Source organism: Gadus chalcogrammus, chromosome 18 (genome assembly GCF_026213295.1).
Source record: "Gadus chalcogrammus isolate NIFS_2021 chromosome 18, NIFS_Gcha_1.0, whole genome shotgun sequence".
Lineage (NCBI taxonomy): Eukaryota > Metazoa > Chordata > Actinopteri > Gadiformes > Gadidae > Gadus > Gadus chalcogrammus.
Window position 1 is genome coordinate 11663135 of NC_079429.1, and position 17965 is coordinate 11681099.

At 43.6% G+C, this 17965-nt stretch overlaps 3 protein-coding genes and 1 long non-coding RNA gene across 5 annotated transcripts; 2 read left to right on the plus strand and 2 right to left on the minus strand.

Moving 5' to 3' along the window:
* The first annotated feature begins 6722 nt into the window (after positions 1 to 6722).
* On the plus strand, positions 6723 to 7725 carry LOC130371407 (hemoglobin subunit beta-2). The gene is made up of 3 exons (XM_056577182.1): positions 6723 to 6859; positions 6970 to 7192; positions 7516 to 7725. Exons 1-3 carry the CDS (start codon positions 6768 to 6770, stop codon positions 7642 to 7644), a joined length of 444 nt encoding a protein of 147 aa, XP_056433157.1. The 5' UTR covers positions 6723 to 6767; the 3' UTR covers positions 7645 to 7725.
* A 1077-nt stretch (positions 7726 to 8802) lies between these two features.
* LOC130371423 (uncharacterized) lies at positions 8803 to 11507 on the minus strand. Of its 2 annotated transcripts, XR_008893191.1 has the most exons (4): positions 11171 to 11507; positions 10038 to 10096; positions 9420 to 9500; positions 8803 to 9122 (listed from the first exon to the last, which is right to left on the minus strand). It is a non-coding gene; the product is annotated as an uncharacterized LOC130371423 (long non-coding RNA). The 2 variants fall into 2 exon arrangements; XR_008893192.1 differs by lacking the exon at positions 9420 to 9500.
* Positions 11508 to 13178: 1671 nt separating this feature from the next.
* On the plus strand, positions 13179 to 15615 carry LOC130371415 (hemoglobin subunit alpha-D-like). Its single transcript, XM_056577189.1, is given in 4 exon segments — positions 13179 to 13547; positions 14117 to 14166; positions 14169 to 14320; positions 15025 to 15615. Coding segments are annotated over 4 exon segments (423 nt in total). The 5' UTR covers positions 13179 to 13455; the 3' UTR covers positions 15154 to 15615.
* An 896-nt stretch (positions 15616 to 16511) lies between these two features.
* LOC130371413 (hemoglobin subunit alpha-2) lies at positions 16512 to 17312 on the minus strand. Its single transcript, XM_056577187.1, has 3 exons — positions 17163 to 17312; positions 16830 to 17037; positions 16512 to 16737 (listed from the first exon to the last, which is right to left on the minus strand). The coding sequence occupies exons 1-3, from the start codon at positions 17255 to 17257 to the stop codon at positions 16609 to 16611; spliced, it is 432 nt and encodes a 143-aa protein (XP_056433162.1). The 5' UTR covers positions 17258 to 17312; the 3' UTR covers positions 16512 to 16608.
* Positions 17313 to 17965: the final 653 nt, after the last annotated feature.

A 17965-nucleotide genomic window follows, 5' to 3' on the forward strand; every position in this document is an offset into this window, starting at 1 on the left:
AGTGGTTGGGGGCGGCTCCCAGGCAGAGGAGCCCCGTCTGGTTCTCCACTGGCATGCTGACGCTACGCGGCACTGCCAGGGGAGTCCGCCCTGCAGGGCTGCTACGCACACACACACACACACACACCACACACCACACACACACACAACACACACCACACACACACACACACACCACACACACCACACAACACACACACACACACACACACACACACACACCACACACCACACACTGTCACAGTAGTACAGTATAGTAGAGCAGCAGTAGCATTAGTAGTAGGAGACTTTACATAGGGAAACATATCGTTACCCTTGGTAACTAGGTACCCTAGTTTAGTTTGGTAGTAGCTACAGTAGTATGGCAGTACTAGCATAATAGTAGCATATAGTAGTATAGTATTATAAGTAGTCGTAGTAATCGTAGTCGCACTTAACCTGGGGTACAGTATAGTAGAGTAGTAGCGTAGTACTAGTACTATACCTGGGGTACAGTATAGTATAGTAGTAAGGTAGCAGTAGTCGTACTAGTACTATACCTGGGGTACAGTATAGTAGTAGCAGTAGTCGTTCCAGTGCTATACCTAGGGTACAGTATAGTAGTAAGGTAGCAGTAGTCGTACCAGTATATACCTGGGGTATAGTATAGTAGGTAGCAGTAGCAGTGGTCGTTCTAGTACTATACCTGGGGTACAGTGGGAGTATCATCAGGGGTCAGCTGGATTGTGGGGATGTCCAGTTGGAGCCGGGGGGTTTCTTCCTCTGCAGGCTGGGGCTGCCCTCCACGCCCTTGCCCAGCTCAGCCATGCTCACTACTGCCCCTACACCTGCCAGCTGCACAACACAACACATAGGAACAAAACAAAACAATTACATCCCATCACTCGGGTTAACTTGGGTCCCTTTAGTTGTAAAACTAGTGTAGCTGACTAGAGGCCCAAAAACAATAACAATGACTAACATTAACAATATTTTTAGTCCATAAATAATATATTTAATGTAATGATCCTAACCAGTGAATCCAATTGAGAAAAATATGACCTCCTGGTTAGCAAAATTAAGTTTTAGAAGGCTTACAGCTGCTCAAGGTTAGCTCAAATTCGTTACCTCTGACTCTCTCTGGTGGTTACCATCTTATGCACACTTCCCTCATTGCATCACTGGAGCCATGTATTCAGCAATTGACTAAATGAGCATTGCCTTGGCAAGAAGTATCTGTTGTTTACCACAAGGTGGCACTACATTTCCAGTGAGAAATTATGTCCATCTGTTAACTGTCTGTCAACAGCCCTATACTAGGCTGGTTGTCAGGAAAGGAAAAAAAGAAAGAACAACCAAAGTAAACTCTGAACAAAGAGATGGATGGAAATAGTAGTCACTGCTTAGTCATACTTAGTCACTTGCCAATTTGACCAGCACACAAATATAACACTAACCGACTGCAAAATCGTACACGCATCTGGTAAATCTTCAATTCACGACATCAAAACATGCTGGTCACCTTTCACTTAAGGGGTTTGACACTTTAGGGGTATCACTCATAAATATGTTGACATCTGTCAACATATTTGTTGACAGATCATGACTCCATCTGGGTCAGATGGAAGTCATGAAGAACCACCAATCAAGATCCTTCCCCACAGGCCACAGATGCTAATCATTCACCACTCCCCCCCGGCCCCCACTTATGAGGAAGCCTTCAGGGTCAACCACATCCCCCCCCTCACCTGGTGACCAGGCAGTAAGGGTACTGACTGACTAGCGCAAGGAAGTGAGGTCATTGCTGTAGCAATAAGCAACAACTAGATCTAGTTGGCCTGCATGACTTCATGGGGCTGGAACCCAGGACCGTTAGGCTGCTGGACAAACATCCTGTTGAGCTACAGTACACTGGGCATTGAACCACTGTTCTCCTCCCACGCAACGCACAAAAAGCAATTTACAAAACCAAAATATACGGAACAAAGACTAAACAGAAGCGCTCGGGTCAAACATAAATCCTCTCTCGTGTCTGTTTTATCCATCGCTGCATCTACTCAGTAAGAAAGGGGGGACATTTCCCAACGTGTCGTAAACAGACCAAACGACAGGCCATTGTAATTTCCTTGGCAGTAAAGCATAACTTGTCTTAACACCACTGCATCCTGTTCCACTTTTAATAAACCCCCGTGGCATGGTTTCCCCGTAGCCTTCATAAAGGCCAGTGTGCATACCAAGGCTCATGTATTACACATCTTATCCTGTCCAATTATCTGAGGTTTGGGTCCCTAAAACTGTGTGACATCGTCTCTGTCTAGACCAATCAAAGGCTAGTTGACTGCTGCAATGCTCCCCAGTGTTTGCCTTAATGTGAACACAGTGAACACAGCCACAGTGAATCACTTGGATTGCTCTGGATAATAACCAGTGTCCCACATTGGTTAAATTAGGGTCTGCACAAATGTGATGAGGTGGTCTTTGCTGTGTGTGGCGGTGTCTGTGTGGGGGTGTCTGTGTGTGCGTGTGCGTGCGGTGTGTGTCTGTCTGTCTGTCTGTGTGTGTGTGTGTGTCTCTGTGTGGTGTGTGTGTGGGTGTGTGTGTTTGTGTGTGTGTGTGTGTGTGTGTGTGTGGTGTGTGTGTGTGTGTGGTGTGTGTGTGGTGTGTGTGTGTGTGTGTGTGTGTGTGTGTGGCTTATGACATCGCATCCTCTTTCTTGACTGAAGTACCTCAGCGAGCGCCCTCCTCTGTGTTATGTATTGGTTGCCTGGTGAGGCAGGTGACAGTGCTCACTCGTGTACACATATCCAGTCCGTGCTAGCTTAGTGCTGTTTGAAAGCTACGCCGCTGTCACCAGAAAATACAAAAGCTTATCCAAGCTAATCCCGAATCAAAACTCTGTGTTCCTGTGACTGCGATGTTCATCAGCTCAGCATGTCAATCATTTGTCATGTTATTTTTTTTTTCTGTCATCACTAAATGACACAGGGTGAAAAAACGACTGTTGTTTAAAAAGCTGTGCGGCAGTTGCCAGAAATTACCAAAATGTTTGATTCGCTTGACACTGGCCTAACATCTGTTATGCCAGCAGCTGTTCTAATAATATCACTGTAGGTAATTTCCTTCCTGTACAGTCTCTCTTCTCTCTCTCTCTTCTCTCTCTCTCTTCTCTCTCTCTCTCTCTCTCTCTCTCCTCTCTCTCTCTCTCTCTCTCCTCTCTCTCTCTCTCTCTTCTCTCTCTCTCATCTCTCTCTCTCTCCTCTCTCTCTCTCTCTCTCTCTCTCGCTCTCTCTCTCTCTCTCTCTCTCTCTCTCCTCTCTCTCTCTCCTCTCTCTCTCTCTCTCTCTCTCTCTGGCATTTTAAATTATGTCAGCCCTGGCTTATGGATAGACATTAAATAATAAATGTTTCAGATATGAAATTGCATTCAATTAACCTTGATATTTACCGGGGCACACAACATTGGTTTTGGAATGGATTATTTTGCATCGTTCGATGCAGAGTATATATAATTGTATATAGATAATGTACCTGTGTAATGTCTAAATGAAGATATACACTTTTCCCTTGTCATGTGTATTGGAACTTACTCTCGACACATGCATTATGTTCAAATTTGAATCACGCTGGGAACATTTGCGACAAATGCAATGACCAAGGGACACAAATTATATATATTTTGAAGTGAGAGCAAACCAAACCAAACCAGTAAAACAGCGTCAGTCACAGAGACTCCGCTGCCAAACTGAGATAATTAGCATTTCAAAGCCTAGACGACATCTCTCTTTCAAAGACGCGCGGAACATCAGTGCGGCCATGGGTGAATGTTTTAATACCCTTGTGGTGTCTGGCTTTCATTTAGCAACCACTGAAAATTAGTGAGCTTTCCATTACTCAAACACACTCACATGTGTAAGCTTATACTGCTTAGGCCATGCATTTCCACCGCACACACATGCACAAGAAGAAGAGACTTGGTAAGTAAAGTAAAAATATATTTCCCATTTAGATCCTTGTTGTCCACACTGGTTCAGATATTGGACTGTTGTTTGTTTGTTGAGCATGATAAACAAAGAACACTATAAACCATTTTATGTATTATTCATTAGACACCACGATCAAACCTGGAATATATGCAGAGGAGTTTACAACACAGTTTAGATACACAAGCTGTGTTCCTCATAGAAGATTAAGAGTTATCTACAGAACTTCCCACTGACTCAAAGATAGCTTAGACCATCTTCCACGGCATGCTGAAAACTCATGTTCTCAGACTGCATCTTGGAACTTCATGATTTAAAATACAAAATCCCCAAATTGTAATAGTCTCTAATTCTTGTTTCTATAATGTAGCACTCAAAAGCGGAAGCTTTGCTTATTTTATGAATTGTATATAATGATTCTTGCACTTTTTGAGTGGTATCTATCCTCGCTGTTGATTTTATTTTATTTATTGGTTTATTTCACGGACATTGCAAACTAATCAACAGTCAAACTGTAAGTGAGCCAGAGTTAGCCTGGGAGGCTAGTTTACATCCGTTGTCCCGGACAGACATTCAAAAGGCAACCTAAAATAACAGAAATAAAATGCATGTATGAACTTGTACTTTGATTTACTTAAAGAAAGTCATTTTGGGCAAAAGAGTCTGTCATTTTAAAGAACAGGTTTTGAGGTTGAACTTAAAGGTCTTCAACCCATTCTAATCCTTACCAGTTTTCAAATTCCTCCTCAGCCTGACCTGAAACCACCCAGCTGGTGCGTGGAAGAAACCATAAACAAAGATCCAAAGTGTTGGCCAAATATCTGAACATTTCCATTGAGAATAAATGGTGGCCATTACATTCCTAATAACAAAATAATTGTGTGTGTGGTCTGGCATAACTCAACTTGAAGATAATGGCGGTATCACTGCCAAGCACTGGGGTTCAATTCTCGTTGGGGACACTAATCATTTATGTTATATTATATTTAAGATATTCTAAGGCAGTGGTTTTCCACTGTTCTAGCTCCGGGACCAACGTATGTCAATATTCATTAAGTCATGAACCCCCCGCTTCCCCAAAATATGGATCTAAGGTATAGTTATCGACAATTCGTCCTGTACAGTTAAATACATGGAGCGGACAAAAAGCTGAAACAATTCTGGTTAACTCAAGAACATAGTAAGCGATTGAAACACGAATTAACGTTGAAACGGTAGTAAATCCATGGTTTCCTTTCTAAAGATTGTGGTTTGGCATATGCTCAGTGACCAACTACTAATGCCTTCGGGGATGCACCATTCAAGATTCACTGTTGTAAGGCACTTTGTATAAATGCATCCATCATCCGTTCTATTCAGCGGACATAATTCAGGTTGCATAATGCATCATTCCATCGGTCACACACGTTGTTCTGATGCCTGAGAGCCGGCTTCCACACATCTGGAACTAACAGAGGGCAATCCAAAGGATAAACAGCTCTGATATACACATCCGTCTGCCAAGTTGGATGCTTATACAACAGGGACGGTTAGACGTCAATAGGCTAATCCAAACCGCCGTGACAGAGAGAAGGAGACGAGGGAGCGTGGAGGGCACGCTGGAGTCGGGGTTAGAGAGGGAGAAAAGGGAGAGTCACAGAGAGCATGAGAGAGCGAGGATTATCAGAGCGTGAAAGAGGTGCTAAAGGCTGAGAAAGGGACAGAAGTAGACAGAGGGGGGGGGAAAGAGGCAGTTCAAATGAGAGTCAGATCATATGAGAGAGAAATATAGCAATGAGACACAGTGCAAGAGACAACACTGTGTCTCTGTGTGTTGTAACACAAGCACGCATATATACACAGGGTGTTTGTGTGTGTGTTTGTATTTGTTTGTTTGTGCGGGCGTGTGTTAAATTATTTGAAATGAAGCATGACACATGAGACATATTGACCCAGCATAACCCTCTGATAAGGGAGGGTGGATCCCTGCCACACCTCAGGCCTGCACCTTCCCTGCCCTAACAGATTATCAAGCCACTACCGAAATGGTATTCTGTCAGTGTGTATAATGCATTTTAATATATGTGTTAAATATGTTATTATCCAACATCCTCCTTAACAAATGATGCGACATGTTTGACATACACATTTGATCCAATTCATTCTCTTTTTTAAATAGTGTGTGAATACAATCCATTCATTTTCTTCTCATTTTGTATAATATTTATCAAAATACATTGAAAATAACAAGGCATAATTCTACAAAATAATATCATAAATAATAAGCAATAATAATATTCATATTAAAAAATGTAATAATGCTATTATAATATAATACATAAAATTAGTATTATAATTATCATTATAATCATCATATGAAATAAAAGAAAATATAATAATACAAATCTCACATTAAGGTAACCAGCTCCTCAAGATGTGCTTCAGAAACTTGCTTGTGCAGCACTTCTTGTGAATTAAGTGCTGCCTATTGAATAATGTACAATGGGCCTATAGAAATACAGGCCAGGGAATGGGCGTAGCAGCAGTAGCTACCCTCAATCAAAATTCATATGCATGTGTCGTTTGTTAAACTTTGCAGTTGAGTAAATTTTTCCTTACAGAAGTTTCTGGACGTTTTGCTGAAGAACAGCGAAACGTCCAGAAACTTCTGGATCGTTTGGTATATCTGAAGCATGTCATCTCCAGCCTATCGCAGCTCGTTTCGTGGTGGGGGCGGGGGGGGGGAACCCTTTAAAAGCCGAGGGGTGACAGCAAACGGTACGATTCAGTTTGATTTTCTACTGAAGCAACAACAACACAACAGCAACCATGGTTGAGTGGACTGATGAAGAGCGCACCATCATTAATGACATCTTCTCCACCTTGGACTACGAAGAGATCGGTCGCAAGTCTCTGTGCAGGTATGAACCCAAACTCTAACCCATGTCTTTAACAATGCATTGTGAAACTCAAACTCATCATTGTTTTGACACCTGTACAAATAATGAATGAATCCATCGTCCTCTTGCAGGTGTCTGATCGTGTACCCCTGGACCCAGAGGTACTTCGGCGCCTTCGGCAACCTGTACAATGCCGAGACCATCATGGCCAACCCCCTGATTGCAGCCCACGGCACCAAGATCCTGCACGGTCTGGACCGGGCCCTGAAGAACATGGACGACATCAAGAACACCTACGCCGAGCTGTCTCTGCTCCACTCTGACAAGCTGCACGTGGATCCCGACAACTTCAGGGTACGAGCATAAATGGACTGCATTTATATCATGCTTTTACCAAAAGCGCTTTACAACATTGCCTGACATTCAACCATTCATGCACATAGTCACACACCGACGGCAGTGTCAGCCATGCAAGGCTGGAGCAGTTAGGGTTAGGCGCCTTGCTCAGGGACACCTCGACACTTAGCAAACTTACGGTTACCAGCCAACCCGCTCTTCCTCCTGAGCTAGTGCTGCCTGGGCATGCACGAACCACCGCCAGTTATTCTCCCCTCACGGCGGAGTCTTCCTAATGAACCTAGACCTCCCTAAACGTCTTTCTCCCCTCACACGTGCAGCTGCTGGCCGACTGCCTGACCGTCGTCATCGCCGCCAAGATGGGCACCAAATTCACCGTGGACATCCAGGTGGCGTGGCAGAAGTTCCTGTCTGTCGTCGTCTCCGCTCTGGGCAGACAGTACCACTAGGCTGACATTCCAAGTCGCAGAGTGGGTGATCTCCAGCCATCCCATTCATCATCACCGATCTACCATCATCCAGGAGTGCGCTCGTGTTATGTCAATCGGGGCTCTTGACTCTCACTCAAGAGCCCTGATTGACAGCACGCAGGCCTTTAACATGCTCCACTCTGTTGAGGTGCTCTGCATCATTACCTGTGAATTCATGTCATCCGAATCGGATAGTATTGCTGTGCAACATTGTTATATTTATCCCACAGTAAAATCATGTTGAGCACTTCACGACTCTGCCTATCAAACCTTCTGTCTCATTTGTGTTCATGGGATTGCTTCACGAGCTTCAACTGCGGATAATACGTTGATTATCCTATACATTGATGAAGACACTACTACAAAGAGGCATCAATATAGAGAAAGAAAGAATAAAAGACATGGATACTGATACACAAGATAGACAGAGAAAGACTGATATTGAAAGAGAGGGAGAGCAAGAGCATTGGACAAGCGAGGGGAAGCCAGAAAGACAAAAAGCCTACTCAAAGCGTCTGACCCCCCCATCCCATATGGATCTGCTTCATGTCTGCAGTCTGCTGACCGGAGGGTCTCTGCCACAGTGAAGACCCAGTCCAGTGTGGTGTTGGTCTGCTGCAGACATGAATTGACCTTCTCACCACCCACCCATCCCCGGCTCCACTGCTCCCTTTGTCATTCCGTCGCCCATAGGAACGCAACAGAGCAGTTTCCTGTGTTTGCCGGCCATGTATGAGGGACACTTATGAGGGCTGGCCACAGATAGCAGCCATTGGGAAATAGAGGAGCTGAGACCAAACAGAAAGTTCAAGTTCTTATATTTTAAATGCAGAGAAAAAAAAACACACAGTAGAAGTAATTTCTGGCAACATAATTATTTGGTTCCAAGCTCTCCTCAACAACACGTGTAACACGATCAACACTAAAGCAGGAGTCCCTGTAACGGATGTGGAGGGGACAACCTCCACGTACAACACTCCACAAGTACTTGGGATCATAACCTCTGTGAGGACCCGAACCCGACTCCTCTGTAAGGGTGTAACGATAAACAAGGGAAATGTAATAGTATTCATTGTTATGAAAGTAGGTAACAAAAAGAGCAAATGTAAAAAAATAAAAATAAAAGCTAAAGAGTTGTTTAATGGCTAATAAAAAGTGATAGTAGTTAGTTATGTGTTTACAGTGCAATAGTGGTAGCTGTGTGGTGGAAAGTGATAGAAAGAATAAGAAAGAAAGTGTTTCATAACAGTGCAGTAATGTAGTCAGCATCTCCATGGAGAGATGTAGGCCACGGAGGGAGAACAGATTTGCAATGAGGATTACCAAAATCTCTTTCCAGATCACCGGGGTACGGCTTAAATCTTGATCATTTTGGTGTCTAATGTGTGTAGGGTTGGAGGGCGATGCAAAGCCTCCCAATGGCCTGAAACAGATAACCTCCTCACCTGTCATGTGTCCTGGGGGGGCAGATACACAAAGTCATCATCAGCCCATGAGCGGTACAGCACCTGAACCACTAACTCATGGGATCTTGTACAGACATCTGAGCCGTACTGGTACAAGGATGCCATCAATTATGCGCAATGGAATTATTCACATACCATACATGGGAGGAACTCATTTCAACCCGAGTTTTATTAGATCTTATGTCCATTACTTAGCACACACTTTTATCCAAAAGTGACTTATGGTGAATACAGATAAATCAGTAATTATTGAGCAGTTAGGGTTAAGTACATCTTGTTCAAGTGTACCTACGGGAGGATTTCAGACACTATTTGGGTTTGAACCCATGTAGTGAAACATCCTGAACACTAGACTCCACCAACCTGCCCCTGGGCACAAAACGGTTGTGTCTTTCCCATGCAACACAATAGAATGCTGCAGGCTTGTGGTAAACAGATAGGTTTACAGGTAGGGTTATTCTGAAATTTAAAAGGGTTATTCTGAAATTTAAAAGATGCAAGAGCTATTATCTGAGTGTAATACGTTTGTAAGTGCCATAGCCCGTCAACAAGTGAGTGAAAGACCCAATGACAATATCTGTATGGAGTTGAATGCGCCGGTGTCTAAGAGACGATTTAGACTGAGGGCCGTTCCGCGCTCATCAGGGAATCCCTCTTGCCTGTCACGCAGAGAGGGAATGGATTTATTGTGCTGTTCAGGGAAAAATCCTGGTCTATAGGCTACGACTATCTAATCATACGTGTACATAGTAGCTTCAAGCGTGCCTGCATTCTCAAAAACCAGCTGCGGCATCCATCGAGGATGAGCGAACCCTCCACCTTGGCTCTGCATTGCGATGGCAGAGGCATGGTCTGCTGTGACTGTAAACTGCTGGTTCAGTACGCGACAGGCTCAGACATGCTCACCGCTTCACGTGCTTCGCATTAGGTGTGCCTGGGCTTTGAACAGCTACATATTGAGGGAACTGAAAGAAAGGGAAAATCAAAGGAGGAAATACTGCATGTAGTTGCACAAACTGCATGCTCAAGCACGGAATAGACCTACTACACACAGGTGTCCATGCTGACACATGTGACGACACACACACACACACACACACACACACACACACACACACACACACACACACACACACACACACACACACACACACACACACACACACACACACACACACACACACACACACACACACACACACACACGATGTGCCTGCGAGTATGCCGACTGATTCGCAGACAGATTTATGTGTTTCGTGCATGCGCAAACACATGCACACGTACCCAAACGCACGCACTCAAACACAAATCAAAACACACGGTTTCGGTTCAGTTACAAACAGGAAACGTAGATATCTCCTCTAAGTGCACCGTGAGTGTCTGTTTAATATAACCTCAAAGGCAATGGCAAAATGTCGATTAAAGATAGAAAATAACGATTCCACTGATCATCTGAAGATGCAGTAAGTAGTATAAGTGATACATTACACAGCTGGTCTTAATAAGTCTAATTGGACATCTTCAAATATTAACTATCAATGCCAACTACATCTAAAGGAGACAGTAGCCTGTGCACCTAACCAAATAGTATATTGGACAACTAATACAATTTCAGTGTGTGTATTAACAATAGCGATTGCACACACACACACACACACACCACACACACACACACACACACCACAACACACACACACACCACAAACACACACACACAAGCTCGCAAGTTATAACAGCAACCTAGAGCAGCTATGCGCTGTGTGACAAACCAACATGTCATAATGATCGCTAATGAGTTTTAACGTAAACCTCGCCTTGAGAGACCCTGAGAATACCCCTGCACCCGCGTGTATCCCTACAGACGACATGAGCCGAGATGGCGAGGGTTAGTTTTGCACGCGATATAATACTATTTAAGAGGCAGAGTCTAACAGATGCTCGCTGTCTCTATGGCGATGCCGCCAACGTGTTCACCGAGACCTATGGAAACTGCACAGCAGTCGAGACAGCATGAGTACATCATTCGTTATTCCCCTTACCTTTTTGTTGAATCCTAGTAGCCAATGGACAAACGGTAAATCAAAATGTCAACGTATCCCGCCAGCCCGCTCATAACTTATCAGTCCTAACATCTTCAAACGCGGGAAATGAGGGGGAACCTTGGCGTGGGGGCTACACCTCGCCAGCCTCACTGTCCTTGCTTGCCACCTTTGGAGAAGAAATACTCGCAAAACGACCGCGTTTACATCGATAAGAACGGGACTTCTTCAACGGGTCCAGGCTGTAATCTGTGTGTGAAGCAGAGCAGCATCGCGTGCGCCGGAGTCCGCCCCCGCGAGGGGATGACAGCAGCTGTAGCGTACAGCGCAATCCCGGCCCGCCATGCAAGTTTTCAGTTGTCCAACGTCACCGCCAAATGGCGCGCGCGCGCCATGGCAGGCAGGTGCTGTCGCTGGAAATACGGGTTTCCCAATTTGTATTAATCATTAAAAAAATCGTATTCAATGTATTACACACCGTGGGCTACTGCTGGGCTACATTTAGGCTACGTGTTTGCAGAAACTACACATAATTTGAATAAATAAATAAAAATATCAGTTTTGATTTTATTCTTTTCTGGTAGGCGTTATAGTTTATCAATGCCTTTTACTGTGTCTGTGAGTTTGTGTGTGTGTGTGTGTGTGTGTGTGTGTGTGTGTGTGTGTGTGTGTGTGTGTGTGTGTGTGGTGTGTGTGTGTGTGTGTGTGTGTGTGTGTGTGTGTGTGTGTGTGTGTGTGTGTGTGTAAATGCTGTGTGCGTGTGTGTTATAGCTCAACCTCTTTCTATGTATTTGTGTTTGTGTGTGTGCGGGTGTGTTTGTAAATATGCGTGTGTGTGTGTAATATATCAACCTCTTCTATGTATTTTGTTAGTGTGTGTGTGTATGTTTGTGGCTGTGTGTTTGTGTGCGTCTGTGTGTGTGCGTGTTGGTGTGGTGTGTGTGTGTGTGTGTGGGTGTGTGTGTGTGTGTGTGTGTGTGTGGTGTGTGTGTGTGTGTGTGTGTGTGTGTGTGGTGTGTGTGGTGTGTGCAGTTGATATATTATAAAGTAGGCCTACAAATAGGTTATAATAAAGGGATGATTGAACACCAGCCATAAACCAAGCAGCATTGGTATTGAGGTAACGCCTCACCTGGGGCAGCTTATGTATAATTGACCTTATTTCCATTTTCTTTTTCATTAAACCTTTTTCCTTTAACTATGCGGTACAAACACAACCACAGCAAAGGACAGATAGCACTAAACAAAAAGGGACATCTAATTGGTCATTATTTATACAGCGATAACATGAGGTCATGACGACCTGATGAGCAGGCGTGAAGCCTTAGCACGGTGCACGCCTCAACAGCCAGGCCCCTCTGGGCCAGCTGATAAGATGCTCTTATCTGTTATCCGCTCCAGACTTGTTTCATTCACTTCACAGTATCCTCCCTTTATTAGGGGTCCAAGCCAACAGGTTGGATCCCTATCGTTTTTGTAGCGATTTTTCTTATTTCTCTTGCTCTTTCCCATTTATTTATTTCTCTCTCTCTCTCTCCCGCTCTCTCTTTCTCAGTATCTCTTTCCCATCTCATGCGCTCTGTCTCTTTCTACTTCTCCCTCTCTTTCTCCTTTTCCGTCATATATTTCATTATTTCTCTCTGTCTCTCTCTCACTCACACACACACACACACACAAACACACACACACACACACACTCACTCGCATGTCTCTCTCTCACCATAGATCTGGAGGCTGTGTTATAACCAGCCACTTGACAATTCAAAGACCTGCAGCTTCATGTACTCCACCATCCATCTCATTGAGGGCTTCTTGAGCTCAGCATCTCATGAAACTCTCACTCGGCTCGGTGTAGTGAATCCACTGACACTGGAACATTACTGTGTGTCCCCTGGATGACAATGTCAAACATGAGACGTCCATTTGTATGTCATGCGTGGTCATTGAGCCAGCAGTCCACTCCTGCTCCCCCCCCCCCCCCCCCCCAACCACATGACGACCACTGATAACAGAAGACACACCAACGACGGAAACAAACTCTTTCAGCGGTCGAGACTTTGGTATTCTAAAATCGTCTGGATCTTTTAGACTAATTGCTAAACTGTACATTTATGGAGAGGACTAACAATCATAAGAATAATATTGGTAGTTGTTTACATTTTTAAATTATGGTTGCAGCTCCTCCTGCTCTGAAAGATCAGTTGGAGAAAAGTTGGAAACTGAAAGCAAACACACCCTGGAAATTCAATTGGGGCCACATTTGATCCAGTGGTGAGTAGGTTGCGATGCTCTCAAAACAGGAGAAAGAGCTTATCATAGAAATATGGACCAAACTGACCCCTGTGGCTGACCGCATAGGAGCAGAGGCTCTTCTGAGGTAAGACGCTATTACCGCCAGTCGTTGAACAAGGCACCAAAATTTTGTATTTTTTCACAATTTTCCAATTCTGTTGATCAAAGTGGATACAAATAAATGTTTTGATTTACATGTGCAGTTTTGGTGGAACACGAATGCATACGTTTAGTTTTCCAGTGGGTATCAAACGCCTCACCATGGCAGTGTTGATAGAGCAGGGCTTTATCAATAGAGATTTACAGTAACCTATTCACACCAAAAAGTTGTACATGTGTTATTTAGCATTCTCACGGTATTCTCAACATATTACATTTATCTAAGGCGTATCATGTTAGAAATGAACAAGGTATACAGGTCAGGCATAAATATATAAACTAAAAGAACTGCCATTTTCTAACCTCCATGACAACACAACGCCGCAATGATCCACATTCACCCATTCATACACTTATTCACTGCCCCAAGGATCTGTGGGCAGATGGAAAAGACAGAATGAAACAAACAAGGGTTTCATGAACCCATCCTCAAATCAATCGCCAAGCTCAATCATATGCATGTTGTGCTTGTTCTCCCCCCGTGCCCTTGCGCAGGATGTTCACGTCATACCCTGGCACCAAGACGTACTTCTCCCACCTGGACATCACCCCCGCTCGGCCCACCTGCTGTCCCATGGCCAGAAGATCTTCCTGGCGTTGGCGGAGGGCTCCGAGGACATTGCTAACCTGATGACTAACCTCGCTCCTCTTCAAACCTACCACGCCTACCAGCTCCGCATCCAGCCCAACAACTTCAAGGTGCCGACAGAAACAAAGTCTAGGGGGGTTTTCATTAATGTGTGCGCATTCTTGAAATAAAGTATTGCAAAAAGAAACGTTGGGAATGTTTGCCTGCAGGTATACTAGGCTTCTACCTACCTTCTATGCATAGGGGATCTCCAATATGAGGACTACAGGTGTTCTAGACATATAGGTGTACCTGGCCTACAGGTCTACATTCTACAGGTATATGAGGCTAACCGGCGTGTCTATGTACACAAGATCTACGGGTTAACTAGGACCATAGGTGTACTAGGCATATGCCTACAGGTCTACATGCATACTACAGGTATATACACTAAGGTTTGTCTAGGTATATGAGATTTACAGATAAACTAGGACTACAAGTGTACTATGCATATAGGTAAACTGGGCCCACAGGTCGACATGCAATATGTCTACAGATGTTCTAGGTTCTACAGTAGTTAAAAGAAAGTATGCCATTGTGTAAAAAAAAAGAGTATGCTATTTTGTTTGACGGTCTGTGCTTCAGAAACAAATCAAACTGAAATGGAAAAACACAAAGTGTGTGAAAAAGACCCCGAAAGTTTAAGAAAACCTCACTCTAGTGTTTGATCCCTTAAGTAGGCATATGTTAGGAAAAATCGAAGGTAAATTAACCGAAGGCACACATAAATTGAATCTGGTAACAATGTTTCCAATATGTCCTTTCTTCCCTCCAGCTGTTTTCGCACTGTATGATAGTCACCCTTGCCTGTTTCATGGGTGACCGCTTCACGCCCAGTTCGCATGCCGCCATGGACAAGTATCTCTCTGCGTTCTGTGCCGTACTTGGGGAGAAATTCCGATAAGAACATCGCCACCTCCGACCCGATGTTGCTCATCCAATGAAGTCGTAATGTTTAACATGTCGGCTATAGCTCAAAGCTTTAAACGCATATGGACATATCCGTATTCAATGCTGATCGGAAGGGATTTCAATAAGGTTATCAATACTATAACTGATTTATTCTATAAATGAAAAACCTCTCTCTTTGTTTACAAGAATCACATTATCGATATTCCGACTCCAGCCAAGCAGTGCCAGTTTGTGTCAGTACACTGTTCGGCAGAACACTGTTAAGGAGTTTTTTAAAGGCTGAAAGTCTCCCGCCTACTAACTGGGAAGGATCAATCTTGCACATTGTGACTTTGATAAGAAAAATTAGTACACGTATGTTTGTGTAACCTATAATTAATAGTGTAATTATGTAATGCATCCAGATGTATGATCAGTATTTTATTGGGTGCCACTTTTGCAATAAACTTTATTAACAACATGATCTGTTTTGTCGATTATTACATTGATTTGAATTGAGTGTGGGTATGTGTGTGTGTGTGTGGTGTGTGTGTGTGTGTGTGTGTGGTGTGTGGTGTGTGTGGGTGTGTGTGTGTGTGTGTGTGTGTGTGGTGTGTGTTGTGGTGTGTGTGTGTGTGTGTGTGTGCGTGTGTGCGTGTGTGTGTGTTTGAGACATGAATAAGAATTTTAGCAGATCGTAGGTTGCATTAATCAACAAGAAAAGTTTTTCTGTGGATTCTGAGGTATAAACCAACTGCACACATTAGATAACACAAACCCTGAGTCATTGCTTATCACTCTTGCGAATGGGTTTTGTGACTAGATAAAGGCACGTAATAACATTTGTAGTAGCATGTTTGCAATGAAGTAAATTGTCCAAAAAAAAGAAGCATACCCAAAAAAGGTTTGTATTGCAGTAAAATTTAACTTTAGGCCTACACTGTTTAAAAAAATAACGACTAGGCCTACAGTCCTAGGTATTTCTAAATAAATTCTAACATAGCTACTTATAAAGATATACATTTCTTATTTTAGATAGATTTTCATTTGGGAGATGAAATGTAAATGTTTAATACTGGAGACGGGTACATCATCGATATCTATCTATATTGGCCACATTTAAGTCCGCATCCAACAAGACTTGTTTCAGCACCATGGACAGGTCAGCCTCCTCTATTGTATTATTCTATCATGACTATATGAATGCAATATTCAAAATCCACGTTACTGCTATGCTGAACGCAAATACAAATAATTAAGTATATCTCATATAAGTATAAGTCATCAGTAGGGTAAATGTATAAAGCCTTATATATTGTTCATTGGTAAAAACCCATTTAGAAATCAAAAAGACCACAACGGAAACCAGTATTTTTTTGTTCGTTTGTTTTTATTGACCATTGAAACGGACCACATGCATCAATGACAGCGGGAGTCTTCATGATTGATGCGAGTCACTGACAGCTCCTTAACGGTACTTCTCGCAAAGAGCCAGGGCCAGCTGGGCCAGGAATTTGTCGACGGCGACATGGACCTGAGGGGTGAACTCCTCGGGGAAGATCATGGACATGCACACCAGCATGCAGTGAGCCAGGAGCTGGGGTGGACGGAGAACAAGAGGAACCATAAGAACAATGTGGAACACAAATGGTTTACCACACATGATAAATAGCGTAGATGGTTGCCTACCTTGAAGTTGACGGGGTCCACTCTCAGCATGAACGCGTGCAGCTCGCTAAGGCTGAGGAGTCCTCCCTTCAGGTCGTCGATCTTGCCGACGGCATCGTACACTCCACCCATGATGGTGATGCCATGCTTCCTGACGGGGGCAGAGCCGGGGGTCGCTTCCTTCCAGTGAGCGAAATAGGACTTGGTCTGGGGGTACACAGCCACCAACCTGGAGAGAGCGAAACAACCAGTTAGTATTGTGCTGGTATATGGTGGCACACGAAGCCACCTACAAAAGGAATGTCGGATATAAGCCTTTAAGTTGCTCATCGGACAAGAAAGTAAACGCCATACCTGGACAGAGCCTCAGCTCCGATATCATCGGACCGGGTGGACATCTTGCTGAAGAAATCCTTGACTGTGGCCTTTTGCTTAGCTGAGAGACTCATGTTGACGTTCAGATAGTTGCTTTCTAGACTGAAAGAACAAGTTGCTGATGCTCAACCAAACAAGAGCAGATGTATTTATAGTGGCCTGGGGGTACAAACGATGTCTCCAGGCTCCGCCCCCGCCCGCTTCCTATTGGCTGCGGAGCCAGATAACCGATGGATAGGCCCCCTCGGAGGGTCCTGACAGCGGTCGGGCGTTGTCTCATAGTGTCCTTATCTGTGTTTGAGCGACGAGTTGAGAACACAACTCGTCGACAGGGGTGGGTTCCTAGTTCTCGTTAAGGGGAGTGGACACCTGATGGTATCGTTTTTGGTTAAATATAGAATCCTCTTTTTTTTTTCTATGTTCTACCCTTTTGATGTTATAATAGCCTAATAATATTGATATTTTATTATTATTATTATTATTATTATTATTATTATTATTATTATCATTATTATTAATTGTATTATTTACATTGGGTCAGACCAATCAATAGGCTGCCATTGATATTAAGGTTAGCTGGTAAAAGGGTATGGAAGCATATATGTAGCAAAATTCAAATGGCAATGCAATTTGCAATTTGCAATTCAATAAGTAATTACGTTATGCAATTGACAATGCATTATGCAATTTCATAATGTAATTTGTAAATACGTTATTCAAAGTGTATTTTAAAATGCAAAGTGACAATGCAATCCTCAATTAAATGTGCAAAAGTTATAACA

Bases quoted from the DNA above. Each gene is read 5' to 3' on its own strand.
- LOC130371407 (XM_056577182.1), top strand. From the start codon at position 6,768: ATGGTTGAGTGGACTGATGAAGAGCGCACCATCATTAATGACATCTTC. The intron at 6,860-6,969 runs GTATGAACCCAA...GTCCTCTTGCAG, and splicing joins GGTCGCAAGTCTCTGTGCAG to GTGTCTGATCGTGTACCCCT. The intron at 7,193-7,515 runs GTACGAGCATAA...TCACACGTGCAG, and splicing joins TGGATCCCGACAACTTCAGG to CTGCTGGCCGACTGCCTGAC.
- LOC130371413 (XM_056577187.1), bottom strand. From the start codon at position 17,257: ATGAGTCTCTCAGCTAAGCAAAAGGCCACAGTCAAGGATTTCTTCAGC. The intron at 17,038-17,162 runs GTATGGCGTTTA...CGCTCTCTCCAG, and splicing joins GGAGCTGAGGCTCTGTCCAG to GTTGGTGGCTGTGTACCCCC. The intron at 16,738-16,829 runs GTAGGCAACCAT...CGTCCACCCCAG, and splicing joins TGGACCCCGTCAACTTCAAG to CTCCTGGCTCACTGCATGCT.